We start from the raw sequence: 19,530 nt of genomic DNA, 5'->3' as shown, positions 1-19,530 counted from the left end.
AGACTAGATAGAGAAGCAATGTGTCCTGAAGATAACATAAAAATCTCAGTAGTCAAAAACTCTTACCTGAAATTCTCTAAGACAAAAGTAGCTGAATCATAAGATGGTACTAATTCACTAAAAAGAAGCAAAAGGCAAAATAGTTATTTAAGTTTAAAATTTCATTTAGTTAAAAAACAAGTTCCTCAGTAATGTCATTAATATGTTTCTACACTAAGTCCTTAAATATTTTTCAATCCTTACGAAACACTGACATTAAATAAAATGAATTTGTAAAACCATCAAAAGCAAACATCAAAAGTTTGCAATTAAATTGGAACCTTGACAAATACTTTATAAAATAGTTGGGTTTTTTGAGAAGCAACATGTAAGCAGTAAAATAAGTGTAAGAGACTTTCAAAAGTACTATTGAAATAGGAAAAGGAAGAAATGGGTGCTTAAGTTGGGAGCCTAAAATATGAAACAGATATAAGTTTAAAAAAAATAAAAATAAACAGCAAAAGACATCACAATAAATCCCCAACTTCATTCTCTAAAACAAATTATGAGGAATATTGATGACCTTAAATACTTTAGGAATATTAACTTGCAAATAAATCTGTACAATTTTATGGAGTAAGAATACATAATCACAAAAGGGCAAATAGAGTGGATGAGCATTTAACAATTTCTTGGCATTACCTCAGGCAACTTTAGTTCCATACATTCTTCTCCAAAGAGAACTGAACTACAACACACCACAGGATACACCCTTAGATCATGTGAACAGTCAACATTGCTATCATTTAAACACCTTATAACACAATATTCTATATTTCATAAACAAATTATAAATTTACCAAAAAGACAAACTGCAAGCCATTTTACTACATCCTCAGATGTATCTTCTAAAGTTTAATTCATGAAAATTCATTATTACCAAAATAAAATATATGATAACATCTATAGCCTTTTCACACCGTGACAGTGCCTAAAGAAATTAGTGGTTTGCCATTGAAAACACAGTATAGATTTTAAAATATATTATTTTTTATTTTATGGTAAGTATGTATAGGTAAATAGTTCATATCTTTTTCACATAAGTAGATGGAGTTTGCCCTGCAACAGTTAACTATATAGCTACTATCCTATTGTCAAGCACCCCTAACCATATCCCGAGGTAGCTGTTACCTTTTCTTAAAAGACTCATATTCCTCATTCCCAGATGCTTGCCTGGTTAATCTTTACTATTCCTTCAAATAACAGATTAGAAGTCACAGTCCACTGAACATCTGCTCTAACTTCTCTCCATTATGTTTCCTCACACTCAATATACACAAACCCCAAAAAGTAGGACAAATGTCATCAGTACCTAGGAAGCCTACCTAGAACCACAAACCTAATCAGAGCTCCAAAGAAATGTCTCCAGAATATTTTCAAAATTTGGTCAACTCATGACATGCTTTTGTTTACAATTTCATGCAAGTTCCAATCATACCACTGTTGGGTCAGTTCTCCCACCAAATTCATAACATCTTTCATAATGTTTTTTCCACCATATCCTTAATATCCAGTGCTATACACTTCCTTTGTGCTTTGGCTTTAAGACTGTCATTTTGTCATATTTTCATCCACCATTAAGTGTCATAAAGAGTTCACCACAAAACTAAAAGGCCACCACCAGAATAGGAGAAGATATTTTCAAATGACGTATCAGACAAAGGGTTAGTATCCAAAATCTATAAAGAACTTATCAAACTCAACATCCAAATACAAATAATCAAGTGAAGAAATGGGCAAAAGATATGAACAGACACTTTTCCAAAGAAGATATCCAGGTGGCCACCTGACACATAAATAAATGCTCAACATCACTCATCATCAGGGAAATACATCAAAACCACAATGACATACCACTTCACACCTGTCAGAATGGCTAACATAACAACTCAGGCAACGACACATTATTGGCGAGGATGCGGAGCAAGAGGATCTCTTTTGAACTGTTGGTGGGAATGCAAACTGGTGCAGCCACTCTGGAAAACAGTATGGAGGTTCCTCAAAAAATTAAAAATAGAACTACCCTACGACCCAACAATTGCACTACTAGCTATTTATCCAAGGGATACAGGTGTGCTGTTTTGAAGGGACACATGTATCCCAATGCTTATAGCAGCACTGTTGACAATAGCAAAGTACAGAAAGAACCCAAATGCCCACTGATGGATAAATGGATACAGAAGATGTGGTATATATACATAATGGAGTATTACTAGGCAATCAAAAAGAATGAAATCTTACCATTTGCAACAACATGGATGGAACTAGAAGGTATTATGCTAAGCGAAATTAGTCAAAGACAAATATCATATCACTTTACTCGTATGTGGAATTTAAAATACAAAACAGATGAACATAAGGAAAGGGAAGCAAAAATGATATAAAAACAAGAAGGGGGACAAAACATAAGAGACTCTTAAACAAGGAGCAAACTGAGGGTTGCTGGAAAGGTTGTGGGTGGGGGAAATGAACTAAATGGGTGAGGGGCATTAAGGAAGATATTTGTTGGAATAAGCACTAAGTGTTATACATAGGCGATGAATCACTGGAATCTACTCCTGAAATCATTATTGCACTATATGCTAACTAACTTGGATGTAAATAAATAATATTAAGAAACAAAAAAAGAGTTCACCAAACACAAAATAAAGAGAAGGAGATGACATGAACAGTGGAGGGGCATCTGGGTGGCTGAGTCAGTTAAGTGTCCAACTTTGGATCAGGTCATGATCTCACGGTTCGTGGGTTCGAGCCCTGTGTCAGACTCTGTGCTGACAGCTAGCTCAAGAACTGGAGCCAGCTTTGGATTCTTTGTCTCCCTCTCTCTCTGACCCTCTCCTGCTCACACTGCCTCTCTCTCCCTCTCTCTCTCTCTGAGAAATAAATAAAACACTAAAAAAAACCTTTTTTTAATTAAAAAAAAAAACAAACTCAGAACAGTGGAGTAGAAAGCCTAGGAGATAAAGAGCTAGAATAGATTGCTAAAGCTCACTGACCAAGAAAGTATAGTATGATGTGCCCAAGCTGTCACTCACTGAGAGAAAATGATCACATTCAGAGCACAGAAAACATCTATCAATCCTAGGGTATTGTGAAGTACTCCTATACATAGTATACAAGTACTTCTCACATGTAACTTATAAATTAGTTAACAATGGGGCAGCATTAAACAGGATGCATTATACAGTTGATCCTTGAACACCATGGGTTTGAACTCTACAGGCTCACTCACGTGGATTTTTTTCAATACAGTATGGTACAGCAAATGTACCTTCTCTTATGATTTTCTCTCCTCTAGCTTACTTTATTGTAAAAATATAGTATAGAATACATATAAAATACAAAATATGTGTCAATCAACTGTTTATGTTATAGGTAAGGCTTCTGGTCAAAAACAGGCTATGAGTAGTTAAGTCTGGGAGGAGTCAAAAGTCATATGTGGATTCTAGAATGCTCAGGAGCCAGCATTCCTAACTCCCAAACTATTCAAAGATCAACTGTAACTGATTACTAGATACTAGATTTTAATATACAATTCTCTACTATTTAATATCAAATATATACCCAGTAAGATTATCAGTTCCTCTTCCATGTCCCCTATGTAGCACAATAGTGCTGAACATATAGATAGTCTTTAATAAAGAACACTGCACTTTTTCAATGACTTTTTATTCTCCATTGTGGCTCCATCACAAATCATCAACTGATGGAACTTAAGGTAATCCAGTTGTATGATCTCAAAGTTTAGAAATATTCACCACTGCCTTTGTACATCTAAATTCTGATCTATAACTTAATGTCAATAAATGCTGGCCTTTCTTATTTGGATCTCTCTCTACTATGCTGATTCAATGCATCACCAGATGAATTACCTGTTTCCTGTATGCTACAACCTATCAATGAAGTTTCTATTAAAAGCTACAAGCCAAAATGCCCAGTAAGGCAGTAAATAAGCATTATCTGGGAGAGTAAGGGTCCTAAGGTGAACTTTATCTACGGAAAGCTCCTTAACTGTCATATTTAAAAAGGGGGTTTTTTGGCGGTTTCCTCTTTGCTGATGTCCCTTCTGCCTTCCTCCCTAGCTCCCTGCCCTCCCAATTTCAATTCTGTCTATCTACACCAAAAAAACAAGATAATAAAATGGACTGTGGAGGTTCTGAGCCACTTGGGCATTTAGGGAACAGAGAGCAAAACAATCACTGCATATAAGAGAGACTGACAAGAAATCTAAAGCAGAGGTGCTTGCCTAATGAGCCATTGCAAGTAGCATCAGCGTTAAGAGTTTACCTATACCTATGGTTCCCACAATTTAGTACAGAATTATAGATGCTCAAGATTCATTGTCTAGTCCTCCAAAGACTGTCCCCTCCAAAGAGAGTCAGGGTATTCCTGGGAATTTGCATTATGGACAAACATTCCAGCTGACTTTCATATGTGTCATGTACCACACTTTGAATTGAAAAACATATTTACCTTACGGTATTTATGTCAAAACTTATGTTTCATTCCACAGTGATGAAGAGTTCCAAAAAGGTATTCTTCAAAACTGAAATGACTGACCATGTTATCAAAGAGGCAGCCTTTTGATATTGGTGAGCGTCCTTAGTTCACCTAACCTACTTAAAGATAGCAAATACCAAGTCCTTTTAGTAATATTCAGTGCTTGTTAAAACAGAAATATTATATCTGGCTTATTCATTCAGAGAGAAATGAAGACTTATCAGTCAGTGAAATCTACTTGAGTTCTAGCTGTCAAAAGAACTTGGCCCTTCTGTTTACAGGACTATGGGTGGTCATAATCCTCAGGAATGCATCTGTGAGGAGGAACAAGGGCTTACACCAGAGATTCTAAACCAGGGGCAGTTTTATTCCTAGGAAGCATTTGGCAATGTCTGGAAATATTTTCGTCACAACTGTAAAGGGAAAGGTGCTATTAGGACACTGCTAAACATCCTACAATGAACAATAAACTCCCTCAACCCCACAAAGAATTATCCTGATCAGCAATGTCAAGGTTGACATGCACTATTCGTCGAGTACCATCAATGCCCTGTGGCCATCAGAGAGCATCACATATCAGAGAAAAAAGAAAAGACAGTTAAATATATAAACATTTTTAAAACAACGGCTATTTACTAAAGGTAACATAGCCTTAAACATACTAAAAAATCTTGGCAGTATTTCAAAGCCATCTTTAAAGTCCAAGATGGCCCCAAAAGCAAGGGAATCAAGAGCAAAAATAAACTGTTGGGACCTCATCAAGATTAAAAGCTTCTGCACAGCCAAGGAAACAACCCAGAAAATTAATAGGCAACCAACGGAATGGGAAAAGATAGTTGCAAATGACATATCAGATAAAGGGTTAATATCCAGAATCTATAAGGAACTCACCAAACTACACGCCGGAAAAACAAACAACCCAGTGAAGAAATGGGCAGAAGACATGAACAGACACTTCTCCAAAGAGGACATCCAGATGGCCAACAGACACATGAAACGATGCTCAGCATCCCTCCTCATCAGGGAAATACAAATCAAAACCACACTGAGATACCACCTCACGCCAGTCAGAGTGGCTAAAATGAGCAAATCAGAGAACTCTAGATGCTGGCGAGGATGTGGAGAAACGGGCACCCTCCTACACTGTTGGTGGGAATGTAAACTGGTACAGCCCCTCTGGAAAACAGTGTGGAGGTTCCTCAGGAAACTAACAATAGAACTCCCCTATGACCCAGCAATAGCACTGCTAGGAATTTACCCAAGGGATACAGAAATGCTGATGCATAGGAGCACATGTACCCCAATGTTCATAGCAGCACTCTCCACAATAGCTAAAACATGGAAAGAGCCTAAGTGTCCATCAACAGATGAATGGATCAAGAAGATGTGGTTTATCTATACCATGGAATACTACATGGCAATGAGAAACAATGAAATCTGGCCATGTGTAGCAACATGGATGGACCTTGAGGGTGTTATGCTGAGCGAAATAAGTCAGGCAGAGAAGGACAAATATCATATGTTTGCACGTATAGGAGGATTAGGAGGAACTTGACGGAGGAACAAGGGGGAGAAGAAGGGCGGAAATGGTGGGGGAAAGGGAGAGAGGCAAACCATGAGAGACTCTTGAATGCTGACAAAAACTGAGGACTGATGGATGTGGGGGGGAGGGGGGGATGGGCATGGAGGAGGGCACTTTGGGGATGAGCACTGAGTGTTATGTGGAAACTAATTTGACAATAAACTATTTGTAAAAAAATAAAAATAAAAAAAAATAAAGTCCAAGATGGATTAAAATCTGCCATACCAACATATTTTTATCTGAGGCAGTGGTTTAACATCTCCTCTTAGGAATCAACCACTGAGATTTTATTTTATTTTTTTTTTTTACAAATAGTTTATTGTCAAATTAGTTTCCACATAACACTCAGTGCTCATCCCCAAAGTGCCCTCCTCCATGCCCATCCCCCCCTCCCCCCCACATCCATCAGTCCTCAGTTTTTGTCAGCATTCAAGAGTCTCTCATGGTTTGCCTCTCTCCCTTTCCCCCACCATTTCCGCCCTTCTTCTCCCCCTTGTTCCTAACTACGGAGATTTTAAATGAACAAAATACAAATGCCTAGCTGTACTCAATGTTATGGACTAAACTGTGGTCCCCCAAAATTTGTATGTTGAGGCTCTAATCCCCAATGTATTTGGAGACAGGACCTTTCCAAAATAATCCCAAATGAATCTAACATAAAGCTAATGCAAGAAACCATTGCTCTAAAACTAAAGGGAAAACATGCTTGAAAGAATGTGCTATTCAAAAGAATTCTAAGACTACCCAAGATAAAAACTAAAAGGTGGTAATTAAAGTGACCTGAGGTCATAAGGGTAGGAAGGACCCTAACTCAATAAAGCTTGTGTCCTTAGAAGAGAAAAAGATGGGGCACCTGGGTGGTTTAGTCGGTTAAACGTCTGACTTTCACTTAGGTCATGATCTCGCGGTTCGTGGGTTCGAGCCCCGCGTCAGGCTCTGTGCTGACTGCGAACTTAGAGCCTGGAGCCTGTTTCAGAGTCTGTGACTCCCTCTCTCTCTGACCCTCCCCTGCTCACGCTGTCTCTCTCTCTCTCTCTCCTAGAAATAAATTTAAAAAAAAACATTAAAAAAAAAAAAAAGAAGAGAAAAAAATACCAGACACTGATCTCTGTGCTTGAGGAAAAGGTCTTGTAAGGACACAGTGAGAAGGCTGTCTATAAGCAAGCAAGAAGTCTCATCAAAAATCAGATTTCCTAGCACCTTGATCTTGTACTTCTTACATCCTGAACTATAAGAGAATAAACTTCTGAGTTGAAACCACCCAGTCTATTATTTTGTTATGGCAGCTCAAGCAGACTAATCTATCTGCAGAGATTTTATTTCAAATGATGTGAGGTATTAGCCAGCACTGGCAATTTTCAAAAGAATCCCAACTGAATCTTACAACCAAGGAACCACTGCTCTAAAATCACAGTGCAAACATGCCTGAGAGAATATGCTGATTCAAAAGAATTCTAAGACTGCCAAGATCAAAATTAAAAAGATGCATAGAACACAACCAGCTGTCTTCTACAACCACCTTTTAGGATCTGGAGGTAACATCATGTCACCTTCAGAATCTTTTGGCATTTCATTAATGTTCTGAGTTTTGTTTCTGGCAACATATATGTAAATAATGTGTTACAGTTTCTGTGTAATGAGATTAAAATAAATTCAAAAGGTAAATAAAAGAATGACCATACTACATCATGGATGGACCTTGAGGGTATTATGCTAAGTAAAATAAGTCAGAGAAAGACACATACCAAATCTAAAATAAAAAGGTCAGAATGTATACACCTCTGGTTATAAAATAAGACATGGAGATATACTAGACAGCATGGTGACTAATTCTAGTCAAATTTTAAATTTGCTAAGAAATTAGATCTTGAAAGTTCGCATTACAAAAAAAGTTTTATTAACTGTTTATGGTGAGAGATGTTAACTAGACTTACTGTGATCATTCTGCAATTCTTGCAAAGGTTAAATCATTATGTTGTACACTTGGAAATAATATGTTACATGTCAATTATACATCAATTTTAAAAAATGAACAGACAGGGGGCGCCTGGGTGGCTTAGTCGGTTAAGCGTCCGACTTTCGCTTAGGTCATGATCTCACGGTTCGTGGGTTCGAGCCCCGTGTCGGGCTCTGTGCTGACTGCCAGCTCAGAGCCTGGAGCCTGTTTCAGTCTGTGACTCCCTCTCTCTCTGACCCTCCCCTGTTCACTCTGTCTCTCTCTCTCCTAGAAATAAATAAAAAATTAAATAAAAAAAAAATGAACAGACAGTAATAAATTGGGATCAATTACTTTTTCTACAGAAGGTGACACTCCAAGAAGAAACTAACTCCTAACTCAATATCATCTCTTTACAGTAAAAAGTGTAATTCCACCAGAATTTTTAACCAGATTTACATGCATAACTAAAGTTCAAAAGACCACATCATAAGTAACACCTTAAAAAACATTAGGAGGAACTTGACGGAGGAACAAGGGGGAGAAGAAGGGCGGAAATGGTGGGGGAAAGGGAGAGAAGCAAACCATGAGAGACTTTTGAATGCTGACAAAAACTGAGGACTGATGGATGTGGGGGGAGGGGGGGATGGGCATGGAGGACACTTGTGGGGATGAGCACTGAGTGTTATGTGGAAACTAATTTGACAATAAACTATTAAAAAAAAAAAAAAAAAACATGGAGTTAAGAAAAACAACATTCTTTTGAAACAAGCATGTGCATATGCACATAAACTTCAATTGAAAATCAAGTTAAAAAACTATGTTGTACCTGGTAAAGTCTGGTGGAACAGGAGTGGTAACAAAGGATGCCATGGGCTTCCGGTGAACTTGCTGAAACATCATGAGGATCTCTGAGCTCTTAGATATTAACTCACTCTTACTACAAGACCGCAGCTTTGAGGAAAACAAATAAACAAAATTAATATTCATTGACATCACAAAATCCTTAATAAAGAATAAAAATAGTAATTATTTTAGTCATATTCTAGAAAAAAAAAGAAACAGGATGACTCTTTCAAAGTGGTTTTCAGAGTTAAAAATCTACAAAGGATCTAAGTTATTTCCATTCTAACAGTAAAGTCACTGAGGAAATTTATTTGATTTTAATGCATTTTCTCTCCGCATACATTAGCACAAATCCAAGTATAAGCAAACACAACTGGCAACGAGAAGCTATTATGTATATTAATGAACCAAACTCCATAGGTCAGCAGCCATCAAACAAGGATTTATCAAACTGTATTCCAGGAGAGAGAGAAATGTTAGGATGTAACAGACCCAGATTAGTCTCAACTTGTATCAATTTGGAAAAATACTCCTTTATGTAAGTTAAAGGTTAAAAACTGAGAAATTCAACTCCAATAAAATAAGCATAATAGTTAAAAACACTTTCTATTCAAGACAACCAATTTGAAGTCCTACTTCTGCCACACACTAATTACATGATTTTCAGAGTCCGTTTATCTATTAAACTGGAATAGTATCTACCGCTGCTTACTTCAGTAAGATTGTTGTTAACAATCTTGAAACCATGTGAGACAGCTTGATAAACTGTCACAGGCTAAACAGTGTCTCCACCAAATTCCTGTTAGTCCTAACTCCTAGTAAATCAGAGTGTAACTATATTTGTAGATAAGGTCTTGAAAGGATAAAGGGAGGCGTGTCTACAAGAGACACCTCAGGGAAAATCAAAACTGCTGACACTTTGATCTTAGACTTTCAGCCCCCAGAACTGTAAGAAAATAAATTTGTTGTTTAAGCCTCCTAGTCTGTGGTATTTTCTTAGGGATGCCCTAGCAAAGTAATATACTATCAAATGCCATACACATGATATTCATAACACTCACTATGGTTAGGTTTATATTTTTTAAATGACAATTGCTTATAGCTCGAAGAATAATATGATAGGATATGACAGGCATCATATGAAAAATATCAAAACTTAACAACTTTTATTAAAATATTAATCAAATGTGAGGTGCCCAGATGGTTCAGTCAATTAAGCATCTGACTCTTGATTTTGGCTCAAGTCAAGATCTCAGGGTTCATGGGATCGAGCCCCACACTGGGCTCTGTACTGGCAGCAAGGAGCCTGCTAGGGATTCTCTCCCTCATTCTCTGCCCCCTCCTCCACCCTCACTAACATGTTCTTGTTCTCAAAATAAATAAATAAACTTCAAAAAAAAAAGGTATAAATAAATGAATGAATGAATAAATAAATATTGAATGCCTACGATGAGTATCGTTCCTTGACCTCATTTCCTCTAAAGGTAACTCACTCAACTGAAGTTTTTATCAATTATCATGTGTTCAGCAATGTTCTGAGTGTTTTTACACTTTACATATACAACCAAGCTACATCATACATTTTTCACTTAACATTCCATATGAAGATTTGATTATTGGTATCTATAGTTCTACTCCTTTAGCAGTTTCATTTTTTTTTTAAATGTTTATTTTTGAGAGAGACAGAGCATGTGCAGGGGAGGGGCAGAGAGAAAGGGACACACAGAATCCAAAGCAGGCTCCAGACTCTGAGCTGTCAGCACAAAGCCCGATGCAGGACTCGAACCCACTAACTGTGACATCATGACCTGAGTGGAAGTTGGACACTTAACCGACTGAGCCACCCAGGCACCCCAAGACACATGCCATCTCTAAGATACCATAATATACATTTGAGAATCAATGAGATACAGGATATTTCTTCATTCAACTCTTTATTTGACAATAGTGTTTACAAAGGTCTCCAACATTTTTTATTAGATTTATTCAAAATTCTTAGTTTATGCTAAACTATGAATAGGATTATGTTGGAATTAAGTTTTCTAGCTGTTTATTCCCGATATTTCATTTTTGTCTTGATTATATATCCAGCAACCAAGATAAGCTCAATAAAAAAGTGTAAATTATATACTTTCTATGTAGATAATTATATCCTCTACAAATAATAAATTTTATGTCTTCATTTTAATACATTTGTACCACATCTATTGTCTTGAGGCCCCTGAGTGGCTCACTATGAATAAACGAGTAATCCTGCTTCAGATTCTGTGTCTCCATCTCTGTCTGCCCCTCTCCTGCTTGCACTGCCTCTCTCTCTCAATAATAAAAATTAAAAATTTTAATTAAAAAAATATATATATGTACCATATTTATTGCCTTAATACACATGACCAGCACATTCAGAAGCGAAGCAACGATAGGAAGTAACCTTGGATTTCTTATCAGAGCTTCACAAGTTTTACCATTTACACTGTTTCCTATAAAATAAAGTTAATGTACAACAAGCACCTGGGTGGCTCAGTTGGTTAAGTGTCCAGTCTCTGCTCAGGTCATGAACTCGCGGTTTGTGGATTCTAGCCCCACATCAGGCTCTGTGCTGACAGCTCAAAGCCTGGAGCCTGTTTTAGATTCTGTGTTGCCCTCGCTCTCTGTGCTCCTCTCCCGATCGCTTGCTCATTCTCTCTCTCTCAAAAATAAAGATTAATAAATAAAATAAAGTTAATGCAGTTACTTCCCTTTTATTCTTAGTTTGCTAAGTAATTTGACCATGAATGAGGATCGAATATAAAAAATGGATCAAGAAGATGTGGTATATTTATACAATGGAATACTACATGGCAATGAGAAAGAATGAAATCTGGCTATTTGTAGCAACATGGATGGAACTAGAGGGTGCTATGCTGAGCGAAATAAGTCAGGCAAAGAAGGACAAATACCATATGTTTGCACATATAGGTGGATTAGGAGGAAGTTAATGGAGGACAAAGCGGGAGAAGGAAAAATAGCTGGGGAGAGGGACGGAGGCAAACCATGAGAGACTCTTGAATGCTGAGAACAAACTGAGGGCTGATGGGGATGGAGGAGAGGGGAAGGGGTTGATGGGCATGGAGGAAGGCACTTGTTGGGATGAGCACTGGGTGTTATATGGAAACCAACTTGACAAATAAACTATAAAAAATAAAAAATGTTACTTTAAAAATTAATATTATCCTATTCACTTTTATTTAAATGTTCATTGGTTTTGCTCTTTGATCTCGAGTTATAATCAAGAAGATTTTTCTCATAATGAAAATTTCTTACATTCCTTTGAGTAACTCTACTTGACCTGGCTTTTTTTTTTCCTTTATTATTTTATTTTTAGTAATCTCTACATCCGTCCTGGGAGTTGAACTCACAATCCTGAGATCAACTAGAGCATACTTCACTAACTGAGCCATCCCCCTGGTCCTGCTCTTGTTTTGTCTTTGTAAATATCCTACTGATTTTTAACTGCCAGTATTTATTTAAGATTTTGGTATTTATGTTAAAATTGAGCTTTGGGGAGACTGGGTGGCTCAGTCAGTGAAGCATCTGACTTCAGCTCAGGTCAGCTCAGTTCAGGAGTTTGACCCCTGCATCGGGCTCTGCGTTAACAGCATGAAGACTGCTGTAGTTTCTCTCTCTCCCCCTCTCTAGCCCTCCCCCATGTTCTCTTTCTGAAAATAAGCAAACAAACTTTAAAAATAAAATAAAACAGAGCTTTAATTTTCTTACGTTGTTCTTATGACAGCTGGTTATTAATTTTAATGTTATGTCATCTTGAATTACATCTAGTACTTTGGTATTCTCTAAGGAAAAATTATTTGAGAGGACCATGGGGGAGAAGAAGGGGAAAAATAGTTGGGGAGAGGGAGGGAGGCAAAACATGAGAGACTCTTGAATGCTGGGAACAAACTGAGGGCTGACTGGGTGGGGGAGAAGGAAAGGGGGGTGATGGGCACGAAGGAGGGCACTTGTGGAGATGAGCACTGGGTATTATATGGAAACTTGACAATAAACTATTTTAAGAAAAGAAAAAATTATTTGATAGGCAAAAGAGATTTAAAAATTTGGTTTTCCATTAGTCTGAATTTGATGTCTTTAGAAGGAGACATATCAACAATATAATTTACTTAATGTTTCTTGTTTAAATTATATACTTTGACTCCAAATGATTACAATCTCTTAAAAATTATCCCCTGCATGTAGATTCTATCTCAATAATGTTGCTCATATTTGTAAAGCACACAGAACACTAATATAAACACTGTGTGTTTGTTCTCAGCATTCAAGAGTCTCTCATAGTTTGCCTCCCTCCCTCTCCCCAACTATTTTTCCCCTTCTTCTCCCCCATGGTCCTCTCAAATAATTTTTTCTTAGAGAATACCAAAGTACTAGATCTAATTCAAGATGACATAACATTAAAATTAATAACCAGCTGTCATAAGAACAAATGGTTTCTTTCGTAAGAAGATTAAAGCTCTGTTTTATTTTATTTAAAATATTTTATTTAAGGGGCGCCTGGGTGGCTTAGTCGGTTAAGCGTCCGACTTTTGCTTGGGTCATGATCTCGCGGTTCATGGGTTCGAGCCCCGCGTCGGGCTCTGTGCTGACTGCCAGCTCAGAGCCTGGAGCCTATTTCAGAGTCTGTATCTCCCTCTATCTCTGGCCCTCCCCTGCTCACGCTGTCTCTCTCTCTCTCCTAGAAATAAAAAAATAAAAATAAATAAATAAATAAATAAATTTAAAATATTTTATTTAAAACATTTTAAAATATTTTTTATTTTTTAAATTTCTACTGTATTTATAGTTCTGTCCCTATTCTTCTTCCCAATATAATATTGAACACTTTGTTCATTTTTCTTGATAATCTTGCTAGAATATCTTCCATTAATGTTTTTCAAAGATCCAATATTGGGTATGCTGATACTTCCAACTACTTCATGGCTCTCTTAGAGATTTTTTTAAATAAAAATGTTTTATTTATTTTTGAGCAAGAAAGAGAGACAGACCACGAGTAGGGGAGGGGCAGAGAGAGAGGAACACAGAGAATCCGAAGCAGGCTCCAGGATGTGAGTTATCAGCACAGAGCTTGATGCGAGGCTCAAACCCACAAACCGTGAGATCATGACCTGAGCCAAACGCTTAACCAACTGAGCCACCTAGGTACCCCTCTTCTTAGTCTTAAGGTAGACAGTTCCCTCTTTTTCAGCATTCCTTTTTATCACTAGTAATGTTTTTCCCCACTTGAATTTCCTCACCATTCTCTAGATCTATGTCTTATTAAGTAGATCACTGTGTGATTTTAAGTTCAAATTAATCCTTCACATTTTTTATTACTGATATTAGTGTCATTCACTGACAATAATACTCAATATCCCCCCAAAAAATAACCCAACTATATACAGCCTTTAAGACACAGACTTTAAATATTTAAAAACAAATACATTAAAAATCAAACAACACAGTAAGATATGTCATGGTAACACGAGTTAAGAGAAAGATGAAGTAGCTTTCTGAAAACAAATAGATTTCAAAGCAAAAAAATATCATGATTAAGTAAGTCATTTTAGGGGCGCCTGGGTGGCTCAGTTGGTTAAGCATCTGACCCGTGATTTAGGCGAAGGTCATGATCTCATGGTTCACAAAATCAAGTCCATGTCCAGCTCTGGGCTGACAGCACAGAGCCTGCTTGGAATTCTCTTTCTCTCCCTCTCTCTCTCTTCCAAATAAATAAACTAAGGGAAAAAAGTCATTTCATAGTGATGATGGAAACACTCAAGAGGATCCAACAATCCTAGACATTTAGGCCCTTAACAGTATGGCTTCAAAATACATGAAGCAAAAACTGATTGAATTGCCAAAAGAAAAGACAAATACACAATTACTGCTGAAAATGTCAACAACCCTCTCTCAAAAAAACAGGTAGAAAGAAAATCTACAAATAGTAGACTTGAACAACATCACCAACCAACTTGATCTCAAGACACTACAATCAGAAAAAAACCCAAATACTAGGAAACTAAGTAACATTTCTAAAGAACCCATGNTCCCCTGCTCATGCTCTGTCTCTCTTTGTCTCAAAAATAAAGTATATAAAAAATTTTAAAAAAAGTATTTTGAACAGAAATGTCTCAGATTAATAACCCCAGGTTCCATCTTAAGATTTTAGAAAAAAGAAGAGCAAATTAAACTCAAACTAAGTAAAAAAAAAAAAAAAAAATTAGATCAAAACAAAAATCAATGATAGAAAACCAAAACAACAAAGAAAAACCAAAAGCCAAGTAGACTGATCAGGCTAAAAAGACACAAATCACCAATACCAGGAAACAGAGAGGTGATATCACTGCATTCTACAAATTAAAAAGAATAATGAGAGGGGGTGCCTGGGTGGCTCTGTCAGATGAACATCCCGACTCTACTCAGGTCATGATTTCAGGGCCAAGGGATATAGCCCCACATCATACTCCATCCATGCTGAGAGTGGAGTCTGCATAAGATTCTCTCTCTACCTCTAGCCCTCTCCTCTGCTCATGAGCTCTAAAATACAAACAAAGCAAAAGGATAACAAGAGAATATTAAGAACTATGTGCCGATAAATTTGGCAAACTCAAATGAAATAATTCCTTAAAGACTCAAACCACAAAGGTCACTCAAGAAATAAGTAATATAAACTGCTCTATGTCTATTAAAGGAATTGAGTTTGCAGTTGAAAACCACTCCACAAAGAAGACAAAGTTGGGGGCGGGGGATGGCGGGAAGTTGGAGTGCAGAGACATAACCAATAAAAAAAGGAAACAAGGTCCAAATGTCTTCACTGGTGAATTCTATCAAACATCTAAAAGAACAACAATAATTCTACAGAATTTATACCAGAAAACTGAAGAGGGCATACTTTAAAATTCTTTGAGACCATCATTACTCTAATAACACCACCAGATAACGATACTTCTAAAAAAGAAAACTACCATCTGATATCTCTGAGGCATAAAAATAAAAAATTATACACAAAATCTTTTCTAATCAAATCCAATAATTCATTAAAAGGACAGTACATTGACCAAACCAAGGTTTTTAACCCTGAAGTACAAAGTTCATTTAATATTAAAAATAATAATCCATTTTAAGAAAAAAAAAAGGAAAACCATATGATAATCTTGATACCCGCAGAATAATTTGACAAAATCCAACATTCATTCCTAATGAAAATTCTCATCAAATAGGAACAGAATTCCAAAACCTAATAAAGAAGATCTACACTGAACATTCAGCTAACATCACACTTAAATCAACATTATACTAGAAGTTTTGGTCAGTAAAATCCTGACAGGAAACTAAATAAAAAGGAGACAGATCAAAAAGAAAACTGTCTATATTCAGAGATAACATAACTATATGCAGGAAAACCCAGAAATCTATAAAATAGTTACTAGAATTAAACTAAATCTTAAAAAATATGTACCATAGGAATCACTATATATAATTGGCAATATTCTATCTCAAAGCCACCACTTAAATCACCAGATGATTTTTATCTTTTATCAACTCACAGACTTCTATGGGCTATTCCACATAAAAATAATTGTATTCTTACAAAACAAAGTATATCTAGTTCCCAATCATGATGGAGAAAACTTAAGAAGAATCACTTGATTCCTATTTCATAAAAATTCCAAATATAGCATAGATCTTCCAATCTTCAGGTCTTACATAATTTCTGTCCAAAAAAAATTATTTTTAAAAACCTGTCAATAGATTAAATTTCATTTATTATTTCATCACCTGGTGCTCTACCTCCTGAAGTAAGGATTCCAACAGTTCTGTTTCTTGCGTTAGAGAGGTCTTCTGACCTATTTAAAAACAACAAAACACCAACATTCAGGTTCCTTACTGGTTTAAGAATGAACTTTCACTGAACATAGTTAATAACAAAGAATCAATTTCAACTATGTGAAATGTCACTATAACTACCCTAAAAAGTTTTACAAGGTTCAATTTAGGGGTGCCTAGGTGACTCAGTCAGCCGAGCATCTGACTCTTGATTCTGGCTTAGGTCATGATCTCACAGTTGTGGGATCGAGCCCTGCGTTGGGCTCTGCGCTAACAACGCGGAGCCTGCTTGGGATTCTTTCTCTCTCTGCCCCTCCCCTGCTTATACACACAGTCTCTAAAATAAACATTAAAAAAAAAAGAAAAAGAAAAAGACTCAATCTAATATTGTAGTAGCTTTGACAAGGGGATTTCATAATCAGCCATAACTACAGTCCTGACAAACTGCAATTAAGCTCTATTAAATTCATAAAAGAATACATAATAATAACCTCTGGAAAGACATTCAGGTTATTGTTTCTTCTTTACTTTTTTAAAGTTTTTTAATGTTTATTTTTGAGAGGGAGAGAGAGGGACAGAGTGTGAGCAGGGGAAGGGCAGAGAAAGGGAGACACAGAATCTGAAGCAGGCTCCGGGCTCTGAGCTGTCAGCTCAGAGCCCGACATGGGGCTTGAGCCCACAGACTGTGAGATCATGACCTGAACCAAAGTGGGATGCCTAACTGACTGAGCCACCCAGGTGCCCTAAGGTTACTGTTTCTTCTAAAGGAATATAGTAGACCTAGAAAAGTAAATTTTTTACTCAGTCAACTCTTCTGAGTTAATCTCCCCCAGAATTTAACTGTGGTTTAAAAAGAATATATTAAGTTGCCCAAATGTTACATTACATGTCAGCAAAAGGTATGTTCTTTAAACATAGAAACCTGATTAAAAAAAAAAAAAAAAGATGCCCAGACAGGAACAGTCTGGAAGCTGAAGAGGCTAGAAACACACACAAGAATAAAGGAAGTAGTATTATAGAATTACTATTAAAAAGGTAGAAAAAAACAAAAAGTTTTTTAAAAGGTAGAAATAAAAAAGAAAAAGAAACTGCTTTACATGCTGGGGGGCAGAAGATGATGAAAGGCAGGCATACTTTCCTAAACAGGTCATTTCTAGACGCATACATACCCAAGAAGTTAACAGAAGTTGTATCAATTAGGTATAATATTATTTGATACAGGGACATTTAATAGGTGGAACTTTTACTTTTGAAACCAATCTTTTCCTAGCCTATTTGATTCTTTCTAGATTGAACCTCAAGGAGGCTCAAAGCACCAAATATCCCAGCAGCATAGAAAAACACTCACCCATTAGTGTTATAAGTTTATTCTTCAGCTGTGTGTCTAATCGTGCAATCATCATCTCCACTGCATTCCTAATTTCCCGAACACGCTCATCTTTTGCATTTCGTACAGCTTCTACATTTCTTTCCTAGAAGATAAACAGGTAAAAAAATTTAGTTGAAGAATTTTTAAAATAGAAGCAAACATACATTAATTCAATCAGTGCAATTATTCTTAAAGTCAGTTGATTTCCTCTTTAAAAACTGTAAGCCAATAATACTTTATTTTTTATAATACTTTTTTAAAAAATTGTTCATTTAATTTTGACAAAATATAGCATCCTTTTTCTTTTTATTTTTTAATGTTTTATTTATTTCTGAGAGAGAGACAGCATGAGCAGGGCAGGGTTAGAGAAAGAAGGAGATACAGAATCTGAAACGGGCTCCAGGCTCTGAGCTAGCTGTCAGCACACAGCCCGACGCAGGGCTCGAACCCACGAACCGTGAGATCATGATCTGAGCCGAAATCGGATGCTTAACTGAATGAGCCACCCAGGTGCCCCACAGCATCCTTTCTTAATAAAAATCCTCAAGAAAGTAGATAGAAGGAACTTACTCAAGATCATAAAGGCCATATACAAAAAACCCACAACTAATACCATCCTCAATGGAGAAAAACTGAGACCTTTCCCCCTAAGTTCAGGAGCACGAAGGGGATATCCACTCTTATCAGTGTTATTCAACATACTGTTTAAAGTCCTAGCCTCAGCAATCAAACAACAAAAGGAAATAAAAGGCATCCAAATCTGCAAGGAGGAAGTCAAACTTTCACGCTTCATAGACAACATGATACTCTATGTGGCACAACCAAAAGACTACCAAAAAAACTGCTAAAACTGATCCATGAATTCAGCAAAGTCTCAGGATATAAAATCAATGCACAGAAATCAGTTGCATAATGAAGCAGGAGAAAGAAATGAAGGAATCAGTCCCATTTATAACTGCACCAAAAAACATAAAATACTTAGGAATAAACCTAACCAAAGAGGTGAAAGATCTATGCACTGAAAACTATAGAAAGCTTATGAAAGAAATTGAAAGACACAAAGAAATGGAAAAACATTCCATGCTCATGGATTGGAAGAATAAATATTGTTAAAATATCGATACTACCCAAAATAATCTTCATATTTAATGCAATCCCTATCAAGTTAACACCAGCATTCTTCACAGAGCTAGAACAAACAATTCGAAAATTAGTATGGAACAAGAAAAGACCCTGAATAGACACAGTAATGAGGACAAAGAAAACCAGGGGCATCTGAGTGACTCAGTGGGTTAAGCGTCTGGCTTTTGATTTCAGCTCAGGTCATGATCTCATGGTTCATGGGTTTAAGCCCCACATGGGGCTCTGTACCGATAGCCTGAATCCTGCTTGGGATTCTCTCTTTGCCTC

The 19,530-nt window shown here is 36.7% G+C and overlaps 1 protein-coding gene across 4 annotated transcripts in view; it reads right to left on the bottom strand.

The window, feature by feature from the left end:
- The window catches only part of TRIM37 (tripartite motif containing 37), a 127,018-nt gene that overhangs the window by 82,278 nt on the left and 25,210 nt on the right, over window positions 1-19,530 (bottom strand). For all 4 annotated transcript variants that reach the window (XM_077745620.1, XM_077745623.1, XM_077745621.1 and 1 more), the window contains exons 7-10: window positions 18,100-18,223; window positions 16,704-16,771; window positions 8,887-9,011; window positions 67-117 (exon numbers count right to left, since the gene is read on the bottom strand). In XM_077745620.1, the coding sequence (XP_077601746.1) occupies window positions 67-117; window positions 8,887-9,011; window positions 16,704-16,771; window positions 18,100-18,223 (368 nt within the window). The remainder of the gene's footprint in view (window positions 1-66; window positions 118-8,886; window positions 9,012-16,703; window positions 16,772-18,099; window positions 18,224-19,530) is intronic.

Source organism: Crocuta crocuta, unplaced genomic scaffold (genome assembly GCF_008692635.1).
Source record: "Crocuta crocuta isolate KB4526 unplaced genomic scaffold, BGI_CrCroc_1.0 scaffold333, whole genome shotgun sequence".
Taxonomy (NCBI): domain Eukaryota; kingdom Metazoa; phylum Chordata; class Mammalia; order Carnivora; family Hyaenidae; genus Crocuta; species Crocuta crocuta.
This window is presented reverse-complemented; position numbering and strand designations above follow the sequence as displayed.